The sequence below is a fragment of the Alligator sinensis genome, unplaced genomic scaffold (assembly GCF_000455745.1).
Source record: "Alligator sinensis unplaced genomic scaffold, ASM45574v1 scaffold373_1, whole genome shotgun sequence".
In the NCBI taxonomy this organism is placed as follows: domain Eukaryota; kingdom Metazoa; phylum Chordata; order Crocodylia; family Alligatoridae; genus Alligator; species Alligator sinensis.
The window spans coordinates 930,919-951,037 of NW_005841990.1; the positions used below are offsets into that span (position 1 = coordinate 930,919).

Sequence of the window (20,119 nt, forward strand, 5' to 3'; positions counted from 1 at the left end):
TCTCCCAGGCAGCACCCGCCTGCAGGCACCTGGCTCGGGTGGTCCCGGGGGTCACTGCAGCCGCAGAGGGAAGGACCAGGTCCCTGCACAGCTCAGGCAGGCTCCAGAGAAAAAAAAGATCGGGTTGGACCTTTTTTTAAAAAAAATTCGATGGAGCCTGCCTTCCCTGGCTGCTGCCAGGCTGCCTGCATGGGCTGCCTGCACACATAGGCAACTGGTATGGGGTGCATGGGGGTGCACGTGCTCCCCCTGATGGGGCCGGTGCCCCCCCCCGACAGCCAGCACTGATATTGGTAGGGCTGGTGCCCCCCCTGACAGGGCCGCCACCATCAGCAGCTTCTGCGGGTGCCCCTCCAGATTCAGGAGGCACCAGTCGCTCATGCCTGCACAGCCCCTGAGCCGCACGGAGACCAGAGCTTTGCTTCGCGGCTGTAAGGAAGCAAACTAAAACTCCTCAAAGGTGTTTTAGTTTGCTGCACTCCAAAGTCACTTAAGGTGCATTACGCTGTCAAATGTGTTACAGCAGCTGGAATTAATGTTCAATATACCACCAACGCATGCAAACACCAGCACCATTAAAGCGGTGCAAAAGCATTTAACCTGCTTTAAAGTGTTGTGTACACATGCCCCTTGTTTCGTCTACACACGCCCCCTAATTCTTTTAGCCTTTCCTCAGAAGTCTTGTCTCCCAGGCCCTTAATCATTTTTTTTTTATTTTTTTCAAACTGTCCACATCTTTTTTGAAGTATAGGACATAGTATTCCAAGTGAAGCCTCACCAGTGCTGAATAGAGCAGAAGAATCACTTCCCTTGATTTGCAAGTGACACTCTTGTTAATATAACCCAGTATTTTGTTTTCTTTTTTTACAGCAAGAGCACACTTTTGACTCACATTCAGCTTCCGGGTCCTTCTCTGTAGCATTGCAGCTTAGCCACTCATTTCCCAATCTATATTTGGGCACACAGTTATTCTGTCCCAAGTGCACTTGTCCGTGTTGAATCTCATTTGATTAATTGCAGACCATTTCTCCAACCTATCCAAGTCATTCTGGATCCTAGCTCTACCTATGAGGTGACTGCATCTCCAACCAACTTGGTGCCATCTGCAAACTTGCTAAGCATGTACTTGATCCCATCATCCAAATTTTAATTAAGATATTAAGCAATACCAGACCCAGAACAGACCTCTGGGGAACCCCAATCGATACCTCCTCCTAACTAAAAATTGACCCATTGACAACTAGTCACTGGGCGTGTCTACACATGCATTTGCATCTGAGATCAGTTTACTTGCAAGTAAACTACTTGTGAGTAAACACTTCTGGGCAGGCGTCTACACATGCAAGGACTTGGCAGCAGATTTGCTGCTCTTAGCATCAAACTGGTGCCACTTCCTGCAGCCTGCCATAGTCCCCTGCTGCCATTGGGGTGAGCTCCAGGTTCCAACTGCAGCTGCCAGCAGTCAGCAGTCATCTTTAAAAGCTAGTCCCACTCTCTGCTCCCTGGCCAGCCACTTCCCTGGCCGGGAGCAGTGTGCACAATGCAGGGGCAGTGCATGGCAGCTCTCTCCTTGCCCGCTCTGCCTCCCTGCGCCATGGCTGCTCCAGCCCCTGTCCCTGGCTGCAACAACCAGCTCCCTAGACACCTGCTGGCCATCGTCCAGGCCCTGCTGGCCTGCCCGGATCCCCCACATGCAGCAACTGCTTGCCTGGCCACAGCATGCTGTCCCAGGTCTGTGGTGTAGCTGCTGCCCAGACCCCGTCCAGCTGGCTAGACAATAGCAGAGAAACTGACAATATGCTGCTAGACATCACAGCCAGAGTTGCCCTCCCCCTCCAGAGCCTCCAGCCCCACCGTCCCTGGGCTGCCTGGACCAGCCAGGACTGGTGGCTGCACGTTATCCAGCAGATTTGGGATGACAAGCAGTGGCTGGAAGCCTTCAGAATGACCCAGGCAACCTTCTGGAACCTCCTTGAGCAGCTCTGGCCACACCTGGAGTGGCAGGACACAGCCATCCAGCTGTCCCTCCCAGCAGACACCCAGCTGGCCCTCACGCTGCTGAAGCTGGCCACATCCAACAGCCTTTGCTATGTGGGCCATCTCTTTGGGGTGGGCAAAGCCACTGCTGGGGAGGCCATCCTGGAGGTGTGCGGCACCCTCCAGAGTATGCTGGGGCACACAGCGCTCTGCATCCACAACCCCTTGATGGTGGTGGTGGAGTTCTGTGCCCCAAGCTTCCCCCAGTGCATTGGGGTCCTGGCTGGGACCCACATTCCCGTCACCTGCCCACCCCACAGGGACTGTCCCTACTATAGCTGCAGGGGCTTTCACTCTGTGGTGACCACCGCAGCACCTTCAAGCACGTGAGTGCCAGCTGGGCAGGCAGTGCCCAAGATGCCTGTGTATTCTGAAACTCCATCCTGCCAGCCCTAGTGCAGAGCGGCTGCTTTACACTGGGGGTTCCGGACCTGCAACTAGGTGCCATGGTGGTTCTGCCCCTCGTCATCAGGGATCCCATCTACCTGCTCCTGCCCTGGCTCATGTGGCCCTACACTGGCCAGCTGGACCCCCATTTGGCCCAGGCCCACTTTAACTGCTGCCCGTGCCAAACGTGCACTGGTGGAGTGAGCCTTCAGGTACCTGAAGGGACACTGGTGCACCCGCACTGCCCACCTCGAGTTCACCGAGGACAACCTCTACTGGGTCATCATCACAGCCTATGTGATTCATAGCATATGCGAGGCCTGGGGGGACCTTGTCTGTAAGGCCTGGGTGGAGAAGGCATGGTGGGCAGAGGACACCTGGCAGTGGGAGCGCCACCTGTGGTGGCAATGACAGCAGCAGACCCACCTGCTGAGGCCCCAGGTGAACTGCACACCCACCACTGGGGGCCAGGACACCAGGTGTGAGACGTACTGGCCAACCACCACCTCCTGCACTCACTGCTATAGCCAGCCTGGACTACCACCCACAGACCCCCCACCCCCTCCTGCCCATCCATAGCAGCACATTCACTGCAGATAGATCTCACAAAAACAGGTTTTTATTCCCCTCTCATCAAACAGCCCCCCTCCTTCCTTCCTCCCCAACAAACAGAGCCCCTCTACCACCCACCCCACCCATCAACAATAAAACACCCTCTTCACTGTGCAAACTATTTGCAACAATGTGCTTGGTGTGTGCTTCCTGGGGGTCGGGAGCCATGGGGTGAGGGTGCCTATTGGGCAGAGCCTGGGGACAGGCAACCAGCATCCCAGCCTCTGGTTGTTCCCCTGGGCGTGTGTATGCCATGGTGAGCCCGATGGGTAGGGGGCTTACCCAGGGGGGATAGTGGTTGGTGGTCCCCCGGCATGGGTGGCTCCCCCTCTGGCAGCCGGTGTCCAGGGCCAGCAAGGCCAGTGTGCAGTCCCATTGCACGCAGCTCCGGCTTCATGCCTGCATGAAGCCAGGGTGAGTAGCGGCCCTGGGCCCCAGTGAGGGGCTGGGTGGCAGGGAACCTGGGAGAGGGCCAGGCCAGGGGCTTCTGGCTGCTGGAGGTGGCACATGACCTCCTTCTAGACCCATGAAGGGCCTGCTTCTGGGCAGTGGGTGGCTGCCAGAAGGCAGGCAGGGATAGGGCTGGGGGCCAGGTAGTGGGTGGCATGAAGGTGACTGCCACCACCAGAATGGTGTCCAGCACCTGGCGGTCATTGTCCATGGCCTGCAGTACCCAGGACAAGATCATATTCTGCTCCCACAGCTCCTCCACCCGCTCACAATTCAGAGCCAGGAGCTGGGCCCAGAACTCCTGGTCTACCCGGTCCCACACCTCCTTGCACTGGTCCCATGCATCCTCATGGGCAACATCCTCTGTATGCCAGACCCATACATCCTCCAGCTGGTCCTCCAATGCCATCACCAGCCAGTCCTGGAGGATGTTGTGGTCCTGGGTCCATCTCTGGTGGAGCCAGTGCATCTGTAGAGCCCCAGCTGTGGGTGGCAGTGACCTGAGCCCACATCCTAGCTGCCAAGTGTGGCCTCTCCTCCACATGCAGCTGCAGGACCTGCAGAGCCATGAGACAAGCTGGCTGTGAGAGTTGGCAGCATTTCAGAGATAAGATGCTCTGTACCAGAAGCCATGTGCTGCCTGGCCTCAGATCAGGGGTTGGGCGTGCACAGGTACCCAGGGGCCATTGTAATTCAGCCTGGCAGGCCTGGGCTCAGATGTTCCCACTTGCTCACCAGGGGCAGGTAGGCCGCTAGGTGCTGCCTGAAGACAGCTTGCCTCCCCCGCCCTGTTTCCAGGCCAGGACAGACCAGGCTTCTGCCAGCACCTGCTGCCAAGCCTCCAGGTTCTGCTCCCCCACTTTCTCCTACAAGCCAACCACTCTCTGTGCTGCCACCCAGCCCCTGTTGCCTGGGCTCATGAGGTACGGGGCTCCCAGATGTCTGGGACAAGGAGCTGCCTGTGCTCCCACCTCAAGGGGCCTCTCCAGGGAGGTGCCCTGCCAGGCCCCCACCAAACCACTGCTGCGCCCTGAGCATGCCCCTGCTGCATGTGCCCTGGGCAATGCGCAATGAGCTGTATGTGTGGACTGAGGGGTGCCCAATCCACTACACCCTGCTGCTGCTGATCCTCATGGTGCCTTGGGTGCACCTGCACACTTGGCACAGGACTGTGAGCTATGATGGTGTGGGGGTCAAGCTCGGGCTGCCCCACAACCTCTGCCACCTTATACAGACTCTAGCTTCCTGAAGGGTTACCTGTGGCTATGTAACACATCCCTGTCCCCTCCCACAGCCAAGAAGGACATCGCCAAAAGCATCAACAAATTCCTCGGTGTGTGAGAGGCCCATGGCTACCTAGCTGCAGGGGCATGGGCTGCTCAATAAAGTTTTGCACTGTCTCCTGCCTCCTTGCATGCTGTGGAGGGGAAACCCAGGGCTAAGGGAGTGTGGGTGGGCTGGGTGGGGAGCGAGGGCAGGGGCAGGAGTCAAGGCCAGGGTGGGGATTCCCCCCAGTGCAGGACTTACCACATAGCCAGGGCTGACTTGGCCGGCAGCTCTGCTTGGTCCTGCCTGATGATGATGGCATGCAGTTCCGGGCAGTGTCCTCAGACAGCAGGGCACAGTGTGTAGGCACCCAGCTGGGCCACCCCCTGGGGAGAGTGCTCCTGGCACCTGGCAGTGACATGGCTGGGGCTGAGGATGTGGAGCTGTCAGGGCAGGTGCTGGCCCAGGCTCCCCAAGCTGCTGGTGGAGGCTGCAGGCAGGGAGCTCAGCAGGATAGACTGCTGCAAGCTGGAAGGGCCTTCCTCCAGTGATGTGTCACTGTGGGTGCCAGGCCAGGGTGGGGGCTCAGGCAGGCTGCACATGCTGCTGTAGATAGCATGGCTATGGCATGGGTCTCAGGGCACAAAGATGGCTGCCAGTTGCGAGAAATAGGGCATAGACTTGCGGGCACTCCTTGACCAACAATTGTTGTTGGTCATGGTGACCAACTGTGCCTGGAAGGCCTTGACATTCATGTGGCACTGCCACACTGACCACTCATGCCTGCGCTTCCACATCCAGCCTCTGACAGCCCCTCAGAGACAAGGGTGTTGAAGCACGCACCCTGTGTGAACTGGTACTACACCTCTGCCTCACCCCACAGCACCACGAGGTCACCAGTGTCCTTCATGGACAGCTGGATGGCCGAGACAATGCCCCACTGCATGTGCAGGTTCAGGGCAGGCTGCTGAGGGTGGGCTGCAGGCAGCTGGAGCTAGCTCAGGCAGCCAGAAGCTGCCTGCAGCTGGGACTGGGTGCTGGCAAGCCTGGCAACAGCCTGCAGCAGCCTACAACACCCTGCAGGTCTGGATGATGTGAACCTCGCAGCTGCGTGGCACTGCAGTACCAGGCAGTGGCGCCAGGGTGCAAGCAGGCTGGCACAGCTAGGCTGCGGCCTGCCCAGGGGAACACAGGGGCCTGAAGTGGCTTCAGGCTTCCTGCTTGTGTGCCCCAGGGCTCAAAATGCCTGCAGGCTTTTAAAAGGCCTGAGGTAGGGACTGCCATAGAGGCAGCCCAGCCCTGGGGCAGGCCTCCAAGTGGCAGGGCTGACCAAAAGCAGATTCGCTCCTAGTTGGCGTCTACACATGCATTACTCTGCAGTAATTAATTGTGAGCAAATTTACTCGTGATTGGCATCATTTACATGCCGTGCACAGTTATGCTGTGCAGAACTGTGTGTACATGTAGATGTGTGCACTTAATGCTTAGTAAACTATGCTACTGTACACTTAAGTGTCTCGTGTAAACATGTCCACTGAGTATGCTGATCTAACCAGTTACGTATTCATCCCACAGTACTTTCATCTAGTCTGTATTTCTTTAGCTTCTAAATGAGACTGTTATGAGAGCCATTGTCAAAAATCTTGCTAAAGTCAAGGTATATTACATCCACCACTGTCCCCCCATCCACAGATCATGTCACTTTACCACAGAAGGAAATCAGGTTGGTCAGGCAGGCCTTGCTTATGGTGAATCCATGCTGGGTGTTCCTGGGCACCTCTCTCCTAGGTTCTTCACAATGGATTCCTTGAAACCTGCTCCAAGATCTTTCCAGGTATAGAGGCCAGGCTGACTGGGCTGTAGTTCCCTGGATCTTCCTTCTTCCCCTTCTTAAAGACATCTCTATGTTTGTCTTCTTCCAGTTTTGCAGGACCTCCCCTGACCTCCACAAGTTAAAGAGGATGGCCAACAGCTCCAAGGAGTGCATCCCATCTGGACCTGCTGACTTGAAAGCATCTAGCTTCTCTAAGTAGTCCCAAATTTGTTTTGCCATTACTCTCAGTTGTTGTCTCCTTCCCTATCTTTATTGTTGCTTGACTTAATTTTAATATGGATTTTATACCAACACTAGCCTCAAAAGTTCAGCAACAAGCTACCCCTGTTTTATATCTTTACAGTAAGTCAACTCCATTCAATTTTTGTACCAAATTTTCACAACTAGTGGCTGAAGTGATATTCCTAAACTCTTGTTAATATCCACAGGCATCCATTCAAGTATGCTTATCTTTTTTTAATATAAGCATATTTGTGGTTGCACACCGGGGGCAGGATGTGTCTGAGAATCTGCCGGTCACAAGTTTAGGGCCTCAAAACAATCTTTGCATTCTCCAAGAGTTTGGCTAGGTTCAGTGCCTTTGGTCTGCTCTCCTCTACCTTCAGCGTTTGATTCTGTTTCTGTCCTGATGATTATCATATGCTGACCCTCAGAGTTCCAGTCATGACCAGTTCTGATGCTCATCTCCTCCCTGCCTCAACACGTATGCACCAATTTATTTCAAAATAATAAATATATGGAAAAATGATTCATAAAGAACAAATTATGTCCTTCACAATTCCTTAAAGGGCAACATTACTTCCTCCCAGTGTACTTTCAAAGGGACTTAGCTTGTAGCTGCCAGTTAGGGTGAGTTTTTAAACCAAGTAGATTAAACCAGAGTAAGAGGCTTCACACAGTTGCTGTATAGACTAAAAACAGTATAAGCTAGGAAGGACTAAAAACATGTAGATGCTCATTTCAGCTAAACTGCCTCTCTATTGTTAAAGCTGAAATATGAATTTAGAGGGAGAGTGCACCAGTTTAACTAAAGCTTCTGAGTGCATAGCTTTACTCATAGGGCCATAGTGTATCTGACCAGGAAGGACTTGGCTGGATGTTCTTCAGTGAAAAGTTTCACAAGTGAGGGCCCAGGACTGTGAAAGCCCCAACCTCATCCTAGGCTGCCTGGACTGCCTAGGCCAAACCTAGGTAGTGAGGGCTGGATGCTCTGCTTAGTTGTAACTGTCAAGTATGGAAATAAACCAGAAAAGTTCACTGGAGATCTTCTGGCCTAGATTAGAAGAAGCTTTAAAGAGAAAGGCTTGAAACTGTAACTTCCTTTCTTGGATTTTTTTTTCCTATAGTCTCATAATTCAAACAAAAGTGTTTTTAATACCTAGTTTTCACAGCAATGTCCACATTTCTTTTACTAACCTACAGAAACAGTCATCTGAGGGATTTTGCATTAACTTGAAATTGTTTTCTCATGAAAATTACATTTCTTTTCCTTTCAATGCATAACCTGTAAATATTTGGGAAAAGTTACTTACTTCCTTTCTTCTAGCAGTGCAATTTCCTTTTTGACTTCATGGTATTCTTCTGCTATTTTGCAGTGCTGTTTATACACCTGCATAGATTCCTTAGAGTCATGGCAAGGTGGCAGGGGCTTCATAAACAGAAGAAGAAAAAAATAATCAAATGGTTCTGCATGTGAAAGAAATATTACCATTATAATCTTGGCTGTTTAAAAATCATGATGCAATTAGTGGTTTCAATCCTGTTGTCTTTACTTGGGGAAAACGTCTGTTGAATCATAAGAACTGTAGGACCAGACCCATTGTTCTTAATGAAGAATTTTCACACTAAGGAAAGCTTCTCATTTATCAAATGTAGATGCACACCTTTGGGATCTTTTAAGTATTTTCATAATTTCTCTTGCCATCTTTTCAAACTGATAGTGAGATCTGTGTTACACCACAAAAAGGATGGCAATCGCTTGTTCTCCAGATCTTCTGGGGACATGGTAAGAAGAATGGGCTTAAATTGCACCAAGGAAATCTTAGGGTAGATATTAAGAAGACCTTTCTAACTCCAGGTGGTTAAGCACTGAAACAGATTACTGAGCGGCTGTGGAATTTCCATCACCGGAAGCTTTTAAGTGCAGGTTAGACAAACATTCATCTGGGATAGTTTAGAAAGGACTGATCCTTTCTTGAGCTGGAGGTTGGACAAAATGACCTCTTGGGGTCCCTTCCAGCCCCAGTTCTAATGGCTACAGGACTAATGAAACAACATATTTTGATTATTTTTGCCCAGTTTGTTGTGTTTTATATACTTTATATATAACATAGAAAAATGAGTGCACATTCCAATGAGGTTATATTTGTTTTTGCTTTGATCTTAAACTAAATAATATATATCCCGATGCCCCTAGCATATTCGTAAAGCTTATATTTTCTTTTTAACTGGAGATACATGTTTGTTGTGTTTTATGGGATGCTGCACTACATCATCTGCACCCTCCTTTTCAAAATCTTGATTGGCCCATGGAGTCATATAAAGGTTAATTCACTAGCATTTGTAAAATGTTTTTATTTCCTGTGGTGGGATGCCCTGTAGAGCTGTATAAGTAAGAAGACAATTAAAGCACTTTGAGAGTATCCAGATACTGGGAACCTAGTGTTTATTACTGAAGAGAGTGAAAGTTTAGTTGCTGACTTCATTGTGTACAAACCCTAAATGAATATAGCAAGCTGTTTAAACAAATGTAAACTTTGGAAAGCCATAGTAGCCATAGCCATAGCCATAGCCATAGCCATAGCCAAAAATGCTCCATTCTGAGATTCCTCAAATTATTTACATTTAATGTCTTGAGAGCACAGTTGTGTTAGTTGTCTGGGTTTTTTTGTAATTTTTAAAAAAAGAAATAAAAAACTTAATTCAGACCTTACAGCTGAGTAATACTTCCATATGAAATATGAAAGTGCTTTCATACATAACATGTTAAAATTAGTAGTCATGAATCAACTGAGTATAAAGGAACTTTATATAGCATGGCCACCAACAAAAACATCTTCTACTCCCCAGAAAAGAACATCTGATCGCCCCCTGAAATCAAAATCAAGCAATCTTTACCTTGCACAGATCTGTTTTGATTCTTCTGCTTGAACATAATATACTTTCAGTGACTATGACAAGATTGGGACAGAACTAGCACTTGGGACCTTTCCTCCTTCTGGTTGTGCAATCCTTTGCTATGGTCACAAAGTGCAATTTTGTTTAAATCTATTTCTAGAGAGAGGACAAAAGTGATTGTATTTAACAGCTGGTGTCAGTCTCTTTCAGCACAAAAATGCTTCCTGTGCCATGGGCATTCGGAATGCACTGTGTTAGGTAGCCTTTACAGAAATGTCGATGAACATATATCCATTCCCAATATAACGTGGGGTTCTGGGTGATTAAATCAGGATACTTCTCATAATGCTGTGGCCAAGTTGTTTTCAGGACACAGCTTGGAACACAGGAGAGGTCAGGGCCTTGGAGAATGAGCTCCCCATTCCTCAGCAATGATGGTTCCTGGGAAAGGGATCTTAACTGCATTTCAGTGTGGGTGAGCCATAGCACCATCCGTGTCTCCACGCAAATAATCCGCATAAATTTAACAAGTCAAAATATAAACAATGCAGACCTCTATTCCAACAATGTGAGGGAGAGCCAAAGTAGCATCTCTGGCATCCACCAGAATAAGCAGTACACTGTAGACTCCTCAAAGCACTCTTTGAGAAGTGTTCTGTGGGAAAGCCCCTAACCAATGAGCCTGAAAAAGAAGATACTCAGGTGCTTTTCCTTCCAGTTTAGCTTCTTCAAATCTAGCTAGCTGAAACCAGTTTAAGAATTAAAGCAGCACTTTCTCTATCCCAGCTTCCCACGCAAAAGATATATTTGGAGAGCTAAAAATTATCTGGTCATGTTGAGACTTCATATCTATTTCTTGCTTAGAACCAGCTGCTGACTCAACTCCCTCCCCTAATTGTTCCCTGTCCAGAGCATCATTTTTTCCTAAAATGACATTTTAAGTTAACCGTGCAAAATAAATCAACAACAATTTGAAACACCTTGTAAAAGGTCTACTATTCGCAAGCTTCATACACAGGAGATTGTAGAATGAAATGCAATACAAACATAACACTCTTTTGAGTCCTTAGAACCAAGAGGCAACATCCAGATCCTGTCCCTTTGTGCCCATTCCTTCAATTCTAAGGGAGTCTCTTCTGGTGGGTACAAATGTCCAAGGTTTGATGTTTGCAGAAAGTCCCTTATGACATAGGGTCTGCTCTGAGTCTACCGTCTGAGGACTTCTTAGAGAGAAAAAATTGAAACTATTATTAAAGCTGAGGTTCCACAGAAGATAGAGGTGAAGAGTTGTTATCTCATCTACCTTCTCTTCCCCTTCTCCCCCCGACCCCCATTAACAGCTTCTAAAATTTCCATTATTTTTCTCCTGCAAGTTCCTTATGAAATCCTTGCATAAGTATTATTTTATAACAAAACTGTTCTTCCATAGGCACAGGAGAAGCAAAAGGAATAATGTTCCCCACTTCAATACATCTTTCTTGATCCTGAAATGGACATGAATTAAATACAGTATTTCAGATGCCTCCAACAAAGTGTCCCTATCATACCTCAACTCTCCCAGAAAAAAACAGAAAAAAAAGGAATGGGGATGCCTGGGACATGTATTTCTTAGTTTGGAAGTCTATACACTATTATATTTTGTAATGGTTTGTTATTTTTCTGTCGCTACTCATTATCCTCAGTGAACGCCAGTGCCTGCATAAAGTCAGTTTTCAGAATTCAGTTCTATGTTACAAGTCCAACAAGCATACGTCAGTTTATTCTCAATATAGCAACTCTTTATTTCCCCATAACCTCCCTCATCCATTTAAAAGGCAACTTATATTAAAAGTATATCTACACAGGCAAAAAAGCTCCTGCCAAAAGAAAGATATATTTAAAGGCAACAACTGCCAACATTTAATCCTGCTTATTTCAGGGCTCCATATCATCCATCCCCACTTCCCTATGCTGGCAAAATATGTGCTCACAGCCTCTCTGAACAGTTCACAAATCTAGCATTAAAGTCACACCTCAGGTGCTGCTGCTTGTCTGGCCATCTGTACCTAATTTGCTACAAGGTCTAAAGCTTCTCTATACCTCCTTTGGGATTTCACAAACTTTGCATAGAATACAGAAAAAGGCAATTGCACTTCCACATACTAGAACGGATTGTCCCACGACTGAGTGTCCACAGGCACCTCCGTGAGGACATCTATCCTCTTGGTTTAAGTCTGTCTATAGGGAGCTCCTGGGAGAGGACTCCAGAATGAAACTCTGTGGGGTAGGTCCAGAGCATTTGATCATAGTGCCAGGCAGCACTCTACTGAAACATGCCATACCATATCTATGGGTGTGTCCAGATGAGTGCGTATGTGCCTGCTGCTGCATCTCAAAGCAGTTTGAGATGCTACAAGAGGCACACTGGGACCCAAAAAATTGATACTGGGAAATCCTAGCATCAAAAAAAAACCCTGACTGAAAAAAAGCGGCACAAGGCACACTCTTGGAATGTGCTCTGAAGCAACTGGAGGCTGGGTCCTCCAAGGAACCCGGCCAAAGTGTCTCTATGGCTGCCCTCTTCCCTTGCTGCCCCAGCATGCTGCCTCTGTGCTGTGGGGGTGGGGGGTGGGGATTGTGTGTTGGGGGCGCTGGGTGTGGGGGGGGACTGCTCAGGAGGGGTGGACCCTCCCCCTCCCCGGCGCCAGCAGCAGCACCAGTGGCCGTCGGGCGGTCATGGCCTGCTGCTGGCAGAGCCCCCCTGCGGTGTGGCATGTCCCTGGCTGCCTGTTGCTGCTTGACCCGTGGTCTGTACATGCCGAATGGACCTGGAATGGCCCGGCCTCTCCTGCTAGCGCACCTTTGCCCAAGACCAGGATGGCTCCTGCCACCACCTGCAGCTCCTGTCCAAAGACATGCTAGCAGGAGGCCAGGCTGGGTTTGGGCCAGGTCCATTTGGCGTGGTACAGACTGCAGGTCAGGCAGCGCTGCACCACCGTGGGACTGCGCCTGCAGCAGGCCATGACTACCCTGATGGCCCAGCTGGCTGCTGCTGCCCTGGCCAGTGGCTGTGCCCTGCAGGGGGAGATAGGGGGCAGGCATGTGGTGACTTCCATTCAAACTCCCCCAACAAACCCCACACCCACAGCCCCCATCCCCTCACATCCCCCCCACACACTCCACACCCTCACCCCCCTGCCAGAAACCATGCAGTCCCCCCACCCCAATATCCCTGCTTGCCTGGGTCTGGGTCACACTGCAGATTTGGCCCGCTCCTATTTCCTCTGCATGCTGGAGCAACAGGGACACCACAGAGATGCTCTGGCTGGATGCCAGAGTATCTCTCTTGAGGACTCAGCCTCCAGTTGCCCCAGTACCACTTTTTCACTCAGCCTCCAGCACACCCTGCACCACTTTTTTCCACGTGGGGTTTTTTTTAATACCAGGATTTCCCCATATCGAATTTAGAGCCCTCGCTGTGGCACACTTTTTCATTCTTAGTGTGCCTCTTGCGGCATCTCAAACTGCTTTCACAACAGGCATATGCGCACTTGTCTGGATGCACCCTATGAGTGCTCTCTCCTGAGCTGGAAGTAGTGTAGCTGCCTTAGTGCAGCACTGTGGAAATGTGCAGCAATAAGCTCTGTCAAGCATGTCCAGTGCTGCAACATGCCCAGAAACTTTCATTTAAAACCTCTAGAAAGCTAAGATTCTCATATCCAGATCATTCTAAGAGCTGGGGCTTAAAAAATAACACCAAATCATGGGAGACATACATGGGAGTTGGCAACAGTGATTTAGGGCACAGCTATTGGATCCAACATAGCAGTGGATACACTGGTTTGCTAAGAATAATTACAGCTATGAAGAGCTCATACACAAATGATGAATTAGAAGGATCCACAGTTCTCCACTCCTGAAAAGCCCAGAGGTACTTAGAAACACTTGGAATATGCAACTTGCCTGGCCAATCTGTGTATTCATCTATAAACCATCACCATGCAACTGTCGCTCTTCTTCAATGTATCCCTCTTCTTCAATGTGGAGCCATGGAACAAGTGAACAGGTTCCAGCTACTTCCTAAATAGTTTTGGATGTCGTATATTGACATTTTGGTAGTGTTAGAGTGATGTTGTAGGCATGATGGTTCAGGAATTATGCAAGAAGAAAAGATTTTGGGAAGTGGTATCTTTTATTGGACCAACTGTAGAACTGGGATAAAATTAGACAAGCTTTCAAATGCAAAGAAGTCCTGAAAAAGAATGCTTCGCATTTGGGAGTTTGTCTAACTTGATCCCAGGTATACAGTTGGTCCAGTAAAAGGTAGCACCTAAAAAAATCCCTGTCTTGCTGATATCTTGGGCATTTCAAATAATGGTCACCTTTAGCCTTGTACCGTACCTCTCTAATAACAGTGACTGCCACCATAGCTCACATAGTTAACTTCTACTGTGCAACTAGAACTCTTCAATGAATCTACTTCTATAACAATAGGTTGGATAACTCCCAAACTCTGAATCATCCTAAGAAAGATAATCTAAGGCAGCTGGAAGGAAATAATAGACTCAATTTCATCTCCCCTTCTGAGTTCCATTTTTCTAGTTCTGGAATAATTCCTTGTTATTGTGTATCTGGACTTTCTACACATTCTAACCACGGCATAACAAGTATCATTATGCTATTACTGTGGGTACAAACTGACCAGTTTGGGGATTATCCAGTCAAAATTGTTATTTCAAGGTATTTTGATTACATATTTTAAATGACAATATACTTTTTAAAGCTTTTTTCAAATCTTTCTGTGCCTCCATCAAGGGTCCTAATGGACAGAAAAAGTCTAAGTGCCATTATTAAAGGTTAAAGCAGCTAAATTTGCCTGTTGCATTATAAACATTAACATAAATAGTTCTTTTCAGAACATAAACTGTTTTATAGATATTTATATATATTTATTTATACATATTTTCCACTAAAGCATAACTTTTAACTTTATAAATTAGTCTTGTAAGTTGTTTCACCCTCCTCTCAATTACATCAATGTTATGTTCACTGAACAGAAATCATTCACCAGAGTTATACCAAATAAAACATGCCTCAGAGTCAAGTCTATGACTTCATTTAAGGCCATGGAACAGAGCTGTCTGACTACTTGTATGACTTTCCATGACTACTATGCTTTCCTCTTCAGGAAAAAAACCGAAACACCCAATAGGAATCGAAAGTATAGGAGAGGGGAGGGATATAGACCGAGAATAAACACAGGTGGAGTAGGGGCAGAGGAGACATAGTATAGGCACAAGAGCCACAGCTACCTAAAATTTGACACCTTTGTATGTATTCAGTGACCTAAATAATCAGACACTAGGTTCTGACATAGGTATCTGAATATAATATGTAGATGTTCGGCACATAAGTTTGAAAATTGGGACCAGCGTCAGAGAATCTAATCAAAGAAACCCAGCCCCATTTAGAGAAGCTGGAGACTGCTTCTCCCCCTCTTACCTTCACAACAAACTCCCATATGTAGAAAATATATATTTTCCCTTACAGACTATACGAGTGTCAGGAAGGAAAACAAAGGACTGCAATCCACTTAAGAACACATTGTTAATCCTTATTCAGCAAAGCAACTGACTTGTGGAACTTAAAAGCGTATATGCTTAAGTCCTCTGCTGAATTGGGGCCCAAGATAGCAAACTACAGAAAGTGGAAGATAGGGAGCTTTGTCTGCATAAAGTTAATTTTGTCTGAGAAGCTCAGGACTAAATTCTGTCTGTGGATTTTTTAAAATTAATTTGTCACCTTGCAAAATGATCTTAAAGAGGTCAGCCTGTTGCAGTGTCATGCGTAATGAACTTTCTGAGGCTTGTCTCTCAAAAGGTCTTATATCAGGTTTCCTTAAAAAACCCTTCAGAATTATGTAGTAGACATTCTTTTCTTACAAATCCATTAATAGTCCTTGGAATTTTCCCCATCTCACAGAATTGGAAAGTGTAACTTTCAAAAATGTGTTTTGATAACGTAATGTCCCTGCTCTGAATCCACCAATTACATCTGAATACCAGACTGAGGATTTTCACTCTTCAGAAAAAGCACCTAACTTTCAGCTGTCAAGAATGCTCCATTATAAGTGTGGCTATATAGCACGAAGTAATTGCAATCAGTCTTCCAGAAATATTTATGCTGGAGCCAATCCTATCCTCACCCTGGAGAAGCCTGGCCTGAAGTGGACTGGAACGGTGTCACTGCTCAAGGAGTGAGGAGGATTCCCAGTGATTGCACTGAAGGTGAATCAGCTTGGTCTTGCAGGGTTCCAACCTTACCACTGCATGCCAGTGTGAATGGAGGGAGGGAGCTAATGGCATCCCAACAGTGAGAATGATGATGGAGCTGACTGATCCAAGTCAGCGCTACCAGTATCTCATTAGGGACTCTGACATCTAGAGAGAAGGGTCTGTGTCCCAGCCTCCAGTATAGCATACTCTTTGGGATGTGAGCTATGGACTGCTGCCCAGAAGATGGCCTATAAACACAAAGCTATATTCAGTATCACTAACTCGGTATATATAATTCAGCATCCAAAACTGTATAGCTATTTACCTTGCATCTATAGATATACTTTGTTTTTCTTTGGTATAAAATACTAATGTTTCTTCCTATGAACCTGACCAGTGCCATAGTGGTGTGGGGAGGGGACTGCCCCTCCGCCCCCTGCGGAAGTGTAGAGGCACCAATATCTCAGCCCAGGTAGGGCACGTAACGGAGCTGCAAGCAGCTCGTTTCAGGGAGTGCAGGCATTGGGGGAAGACAGCTCCCACCGCTGCGTGCACTGTTGGGCAAGCATGGGGGTAGGGGGCCTGTGCCCCCTGGATCTGTGTGTGGGGCAAGGGTGGGCTGCCACTGTGGGCTTTGCTCTGGGGGCCAAACTTCCTTGCCACGACACTGAACCTGGCACTGTGATAAAAGCCTTGTAGCAGTTCATAGGTATACTGCAAACACACACACAAGTATACTTGAAGGTCCAAAGATCCCAAAGGGTTGTGTTCCAGTTAACAATAGGCATATGTACACGGCCATCCAAAGGTAGGATTGCAACTCAGAGAGATACCTGAAATACATGAAGCACTGATAGCAGCATAGTGATGGAGGCAGAAACTTCAGCCTCCAAAGACATACCCAGGGCCCTAGCTGGGTGTGGACACGCTGCCAGGTTTACACTGCAACTGGTACTACAGCTAGCTCAGGTATGTCCACCTTAGCTGCAGTCACACGTTTGGATTGAAGAGTAGACCTACCCTGAGCCTCTTGTATTCAGTGGAATCAAAATTAAGTTATCCAACTAGTAGTGAAAATAATTGTTTAGGATATAAAATATAAAAGTTATTTCTATTGGATTACTGCTGTGATGTGACCATCTAATTGACAATAGCAGGGAACTCAGAGGTGAGCTGCAGGGACTGCTGAAGCTAAACACACTGTCACAATGAACTAGCAGACTTGTGGTCATGTCCATTTTGGTCATTTAACAGATATGTAGATTTAAGTAGGTAGGTAAATGCCTGCAAGCCCACAGTCTAAGGAAGGATCATTGTGGCAGAGCACAGGGTGTGTCTGCCACTTTAAGGGCTTGGAGCTGGCAGCCTCCAGGTGCCTGATTAGGGCAGCCATTTTGGAGACAGCGGCTGCCTATTTAAACAAGGCAGTTTGGCTGTAGGAGGTCAGACAGCAACATTGTCTGGCTGGAGGGCTGCTGAGAACAACCTGGAGGTAAGGGGGAGCTGCAAGGGGTTGGTAAGGAGGCTCCTGGTCATGACCTAAAACTGCACCCTGCCAGGAGTGGGTGGCCTGGTGGGGCTCTTAGTGGTGTGGGAGCCTCTGGGAAATGCCAGGCCTGTTATCACCCTGGTGAAAGGGGGGTTGGGGTGCCTTAACCCCTAGCTCCCACCACCACTGGGTGGGTTACCCTTGTGTTTGTTGGGGGGCCCAGAGAGGGTGGACCCCAAGAGTGTGACTGAGTACAGGGTGTGGTGCTGCAGTTGCTGCTAGGAGAAAGGGAGTAGTGGCATGGTGAGGCCTGAGGATGGGAGTGAGGGGTGAGTGAGTACCTTTGACTGGCCCAAGCTGGGGCCAGGACTAGGAGAGTCAAAAGGCCTGGGGGCCCACCATGAGGGATGCCCAAGAGCTGGGGGCCTGGCGTCCCAACTGGCCTGGAGGTGGGCCAGGGCAAGAGGCTGAAGGTTCCAGGGAACCACACCTGAGGGGAAACTGGCTTTGGGGGGGCAAGGTAGCCCAGATGAAGGCGGAGAGGTTGCCTGAGTGGAGAGGATCATAGAGAGGGGTCCTGTATGGATGATTCTGGGGCCCAGTGTGGGGCTGGTGATTATGGGAACATCAAGATGCCATCTATGAGGCTTGGGCTGCAGGATTAGGGGAGGTTGGAGCTGCAGAGTGCCCCCTGGCATTGGGGCATTACAATGGGTAGCCTCCCACTTAATTGACATCTTAATGAATCAATTATCATCAAAGGTGTGGTGGGTGAGATAAGCGGGTGGTTGCCCAGAGACAGGCAGGCGGGCCATGAAGAGTTCGGCCCTGAGTAGGCGCCCTGTCACAGTGACAGGCGGGCGGGCCACGGAGCTTGGCCCCAGGAGGCCCCCTGTCACAATCATCAACATTAATTTGGGGTTTTCTACCTGCTAAGTCAGCCAGTCCCCTCACCAGACTCATCTAATCCAGGAATTTCCTCTCTCTCTCTTTTAAATCTGAGGAGCAATCTTTCCTGCTTAATTCTGACACAGCCCCACAAGCCTTCTATTCCCCCTTCTCTACCTGCCACTCTGGAGCCAACCTGCCTCATCCCATGCACAGCTCTACAACCTACCTCCCTCACAGTCATCTTGCAAGCCATGGTGCAGAGATACCCAAGCTAACTCTGCATGTGCTAATTCCAGAACAGAAACAGCCTAGCTACTTTTTGTACCTTTCCTTGTGGTGTGGCACCAACATTAATTAGCTCTGAAGGGCAGAGCTAATCGGCTTACCCTCAGTGCCACACTAGTAGGCTAGCTTAATATTAAAGAAAACTGTTTTGAAAAGATTACAAAAAAAGATGATCTGATCCAATGCCTTTGGTTTCTCTAGATTTGTTCTGCCACTAGATCTGGAGGGACAAGGAAGGACTTAAGCAGTTCTTTAAAGATGTTATATACTTAATGGACCACAAGACTTCCTGGTGGGACTGCTTGAGTGTGCATTTAAAATGGTTTTTATTAAAGGGCTATTATTTATCCAACAGACTTGAATGCTTCCAGGGGAACAGTTTCAGTCTATTTCAAAAGTACACATTTAGAGAGTGTAATATATGCTAAATGTGGATTGTAAAAGTTTTAATAAAAACGGCAACTTTGCCTGTAAAGTTGCTACATTTAACATCCGCAGTTTTGTTCTTAAATTATACCAAACCCACAAATGATAGTCATACTTAGCTCTTTTATAGCACTTCCTCATCTGCAGGCCTCCATGCATTTTCTTAAACAATATAAATTAAAATATCCCCATTTGCAGCTGCACTAAGAGGTGAAATGACTTGCCCAGAGTCACAGAGCAAGTCACTAGCAAGGATTCCCCACCCTTGTCCTATTAGCCCTGTGAGTCTGCCCCTATTCTCAGAATCCTGAGCCTCTGTTCCTTCCTCAGTCATTTTTTTTTTTTTTTTACTGAGCATGGCAGGAGAGAAAATACTGTGTCTTCAGACCAGCAGTCCCCTGGCATCATCTCCATGACTGATGGAGGACAGCAAGGGAAACATCACTGAATCATGCAGTCCCTGTGACAACCTTTCCCAGTTTAAAGCCAGGAAACACCTGTCTTTTTATTGAAATGTCAGGGATACCTGCTGCCATTCCCATAAGCCTAACTCTTCTTGCAAAAAAGATGGCCTGAAGTGAACATCAAAGGCCTAAGCTGCTATCATCCCACAGCAGTCACAGAGGGGAAGTAACCCTCCAACCTTGGAGTTTCAATGCAGTGATAGAAAAGGAAAGTTGGATTCTCTAGTTTGTGAGAACTGTTTTGTGCCCCAGTTGCCTCACAAAGCAGCCCAAAAGCCATCTGAGCTGGCTACAGGAGAACTGTCCCCTTGTTATAGCAGCTCCTAACCTAGAAAGTGTGACTGAGCTTTTCATGTCCTAGAAATTCACCCCTGCTGTTATGGTCTCTGAGGCTGCTGGCCAAACAGCGTAAATTAGAGTAAACCTCAAGATGCTCTAACTTATGGTAGAGACTGGTCAGGAGCCAGGATTGCCCAAATTAGGGATGAGGGTGTAGTACAAGACCTATTTTTGTACTCTCAAATAATGCATCCTGCCTCTAGCTGTAAATCTGCCTTGGGGTCTATCTTGTGATAGATATAGGCGTTAGCCTATATTACAGTCTGGG

The 20,119-nt window shown here is 48.0% G+C and overlaps 1 protein-coding gene and 1 long non-coding RNA gene across 11 annotated transcripts in view; one reads left to right on the forward strand and one right to left on the reverse strand.

Annotated features, from left to right (window-relative positions):
• MAP3K7CL (MAP3K7 C-terminal like) overlaps nucleotides 1-20,119 on the reverse strand; it is an 87,389-nt gene that overhangs the window by 14,586 nt on the left and 52,684 nt on the right. For all 10 annotated transcript variants that reach the window (XM_025201331.1, XM_025201330.1, XM_006021376.3 and 7 more), the window contains one exon: nucleotides 8,119-8,234. In XM_025201331.1, coding sequence (XP_025057116.1) covers nucleotides 8,119-8,234 — 116 coding nt within the window. The remainder of the gene's footprint in view (nucleotides 1-8,118; nucleotides 8,235-20,119) is intronic.
• LOC102388094 overlaps nucleotides 17,352-20,119 on the forward strand; it is a 30,120-nt gene continuing 27,352 nt past the window's right edge. Inside the window, exon 1 of the long non-coding RNA XR_323555.2 lies at nucleotides 17,352-17,449. This is a non-coding gene — a long non-coding RNA (uncharacterized LOC102388094). The remainder of the gene's footprint in view (nucleotides 17,450-20,119) is intronic.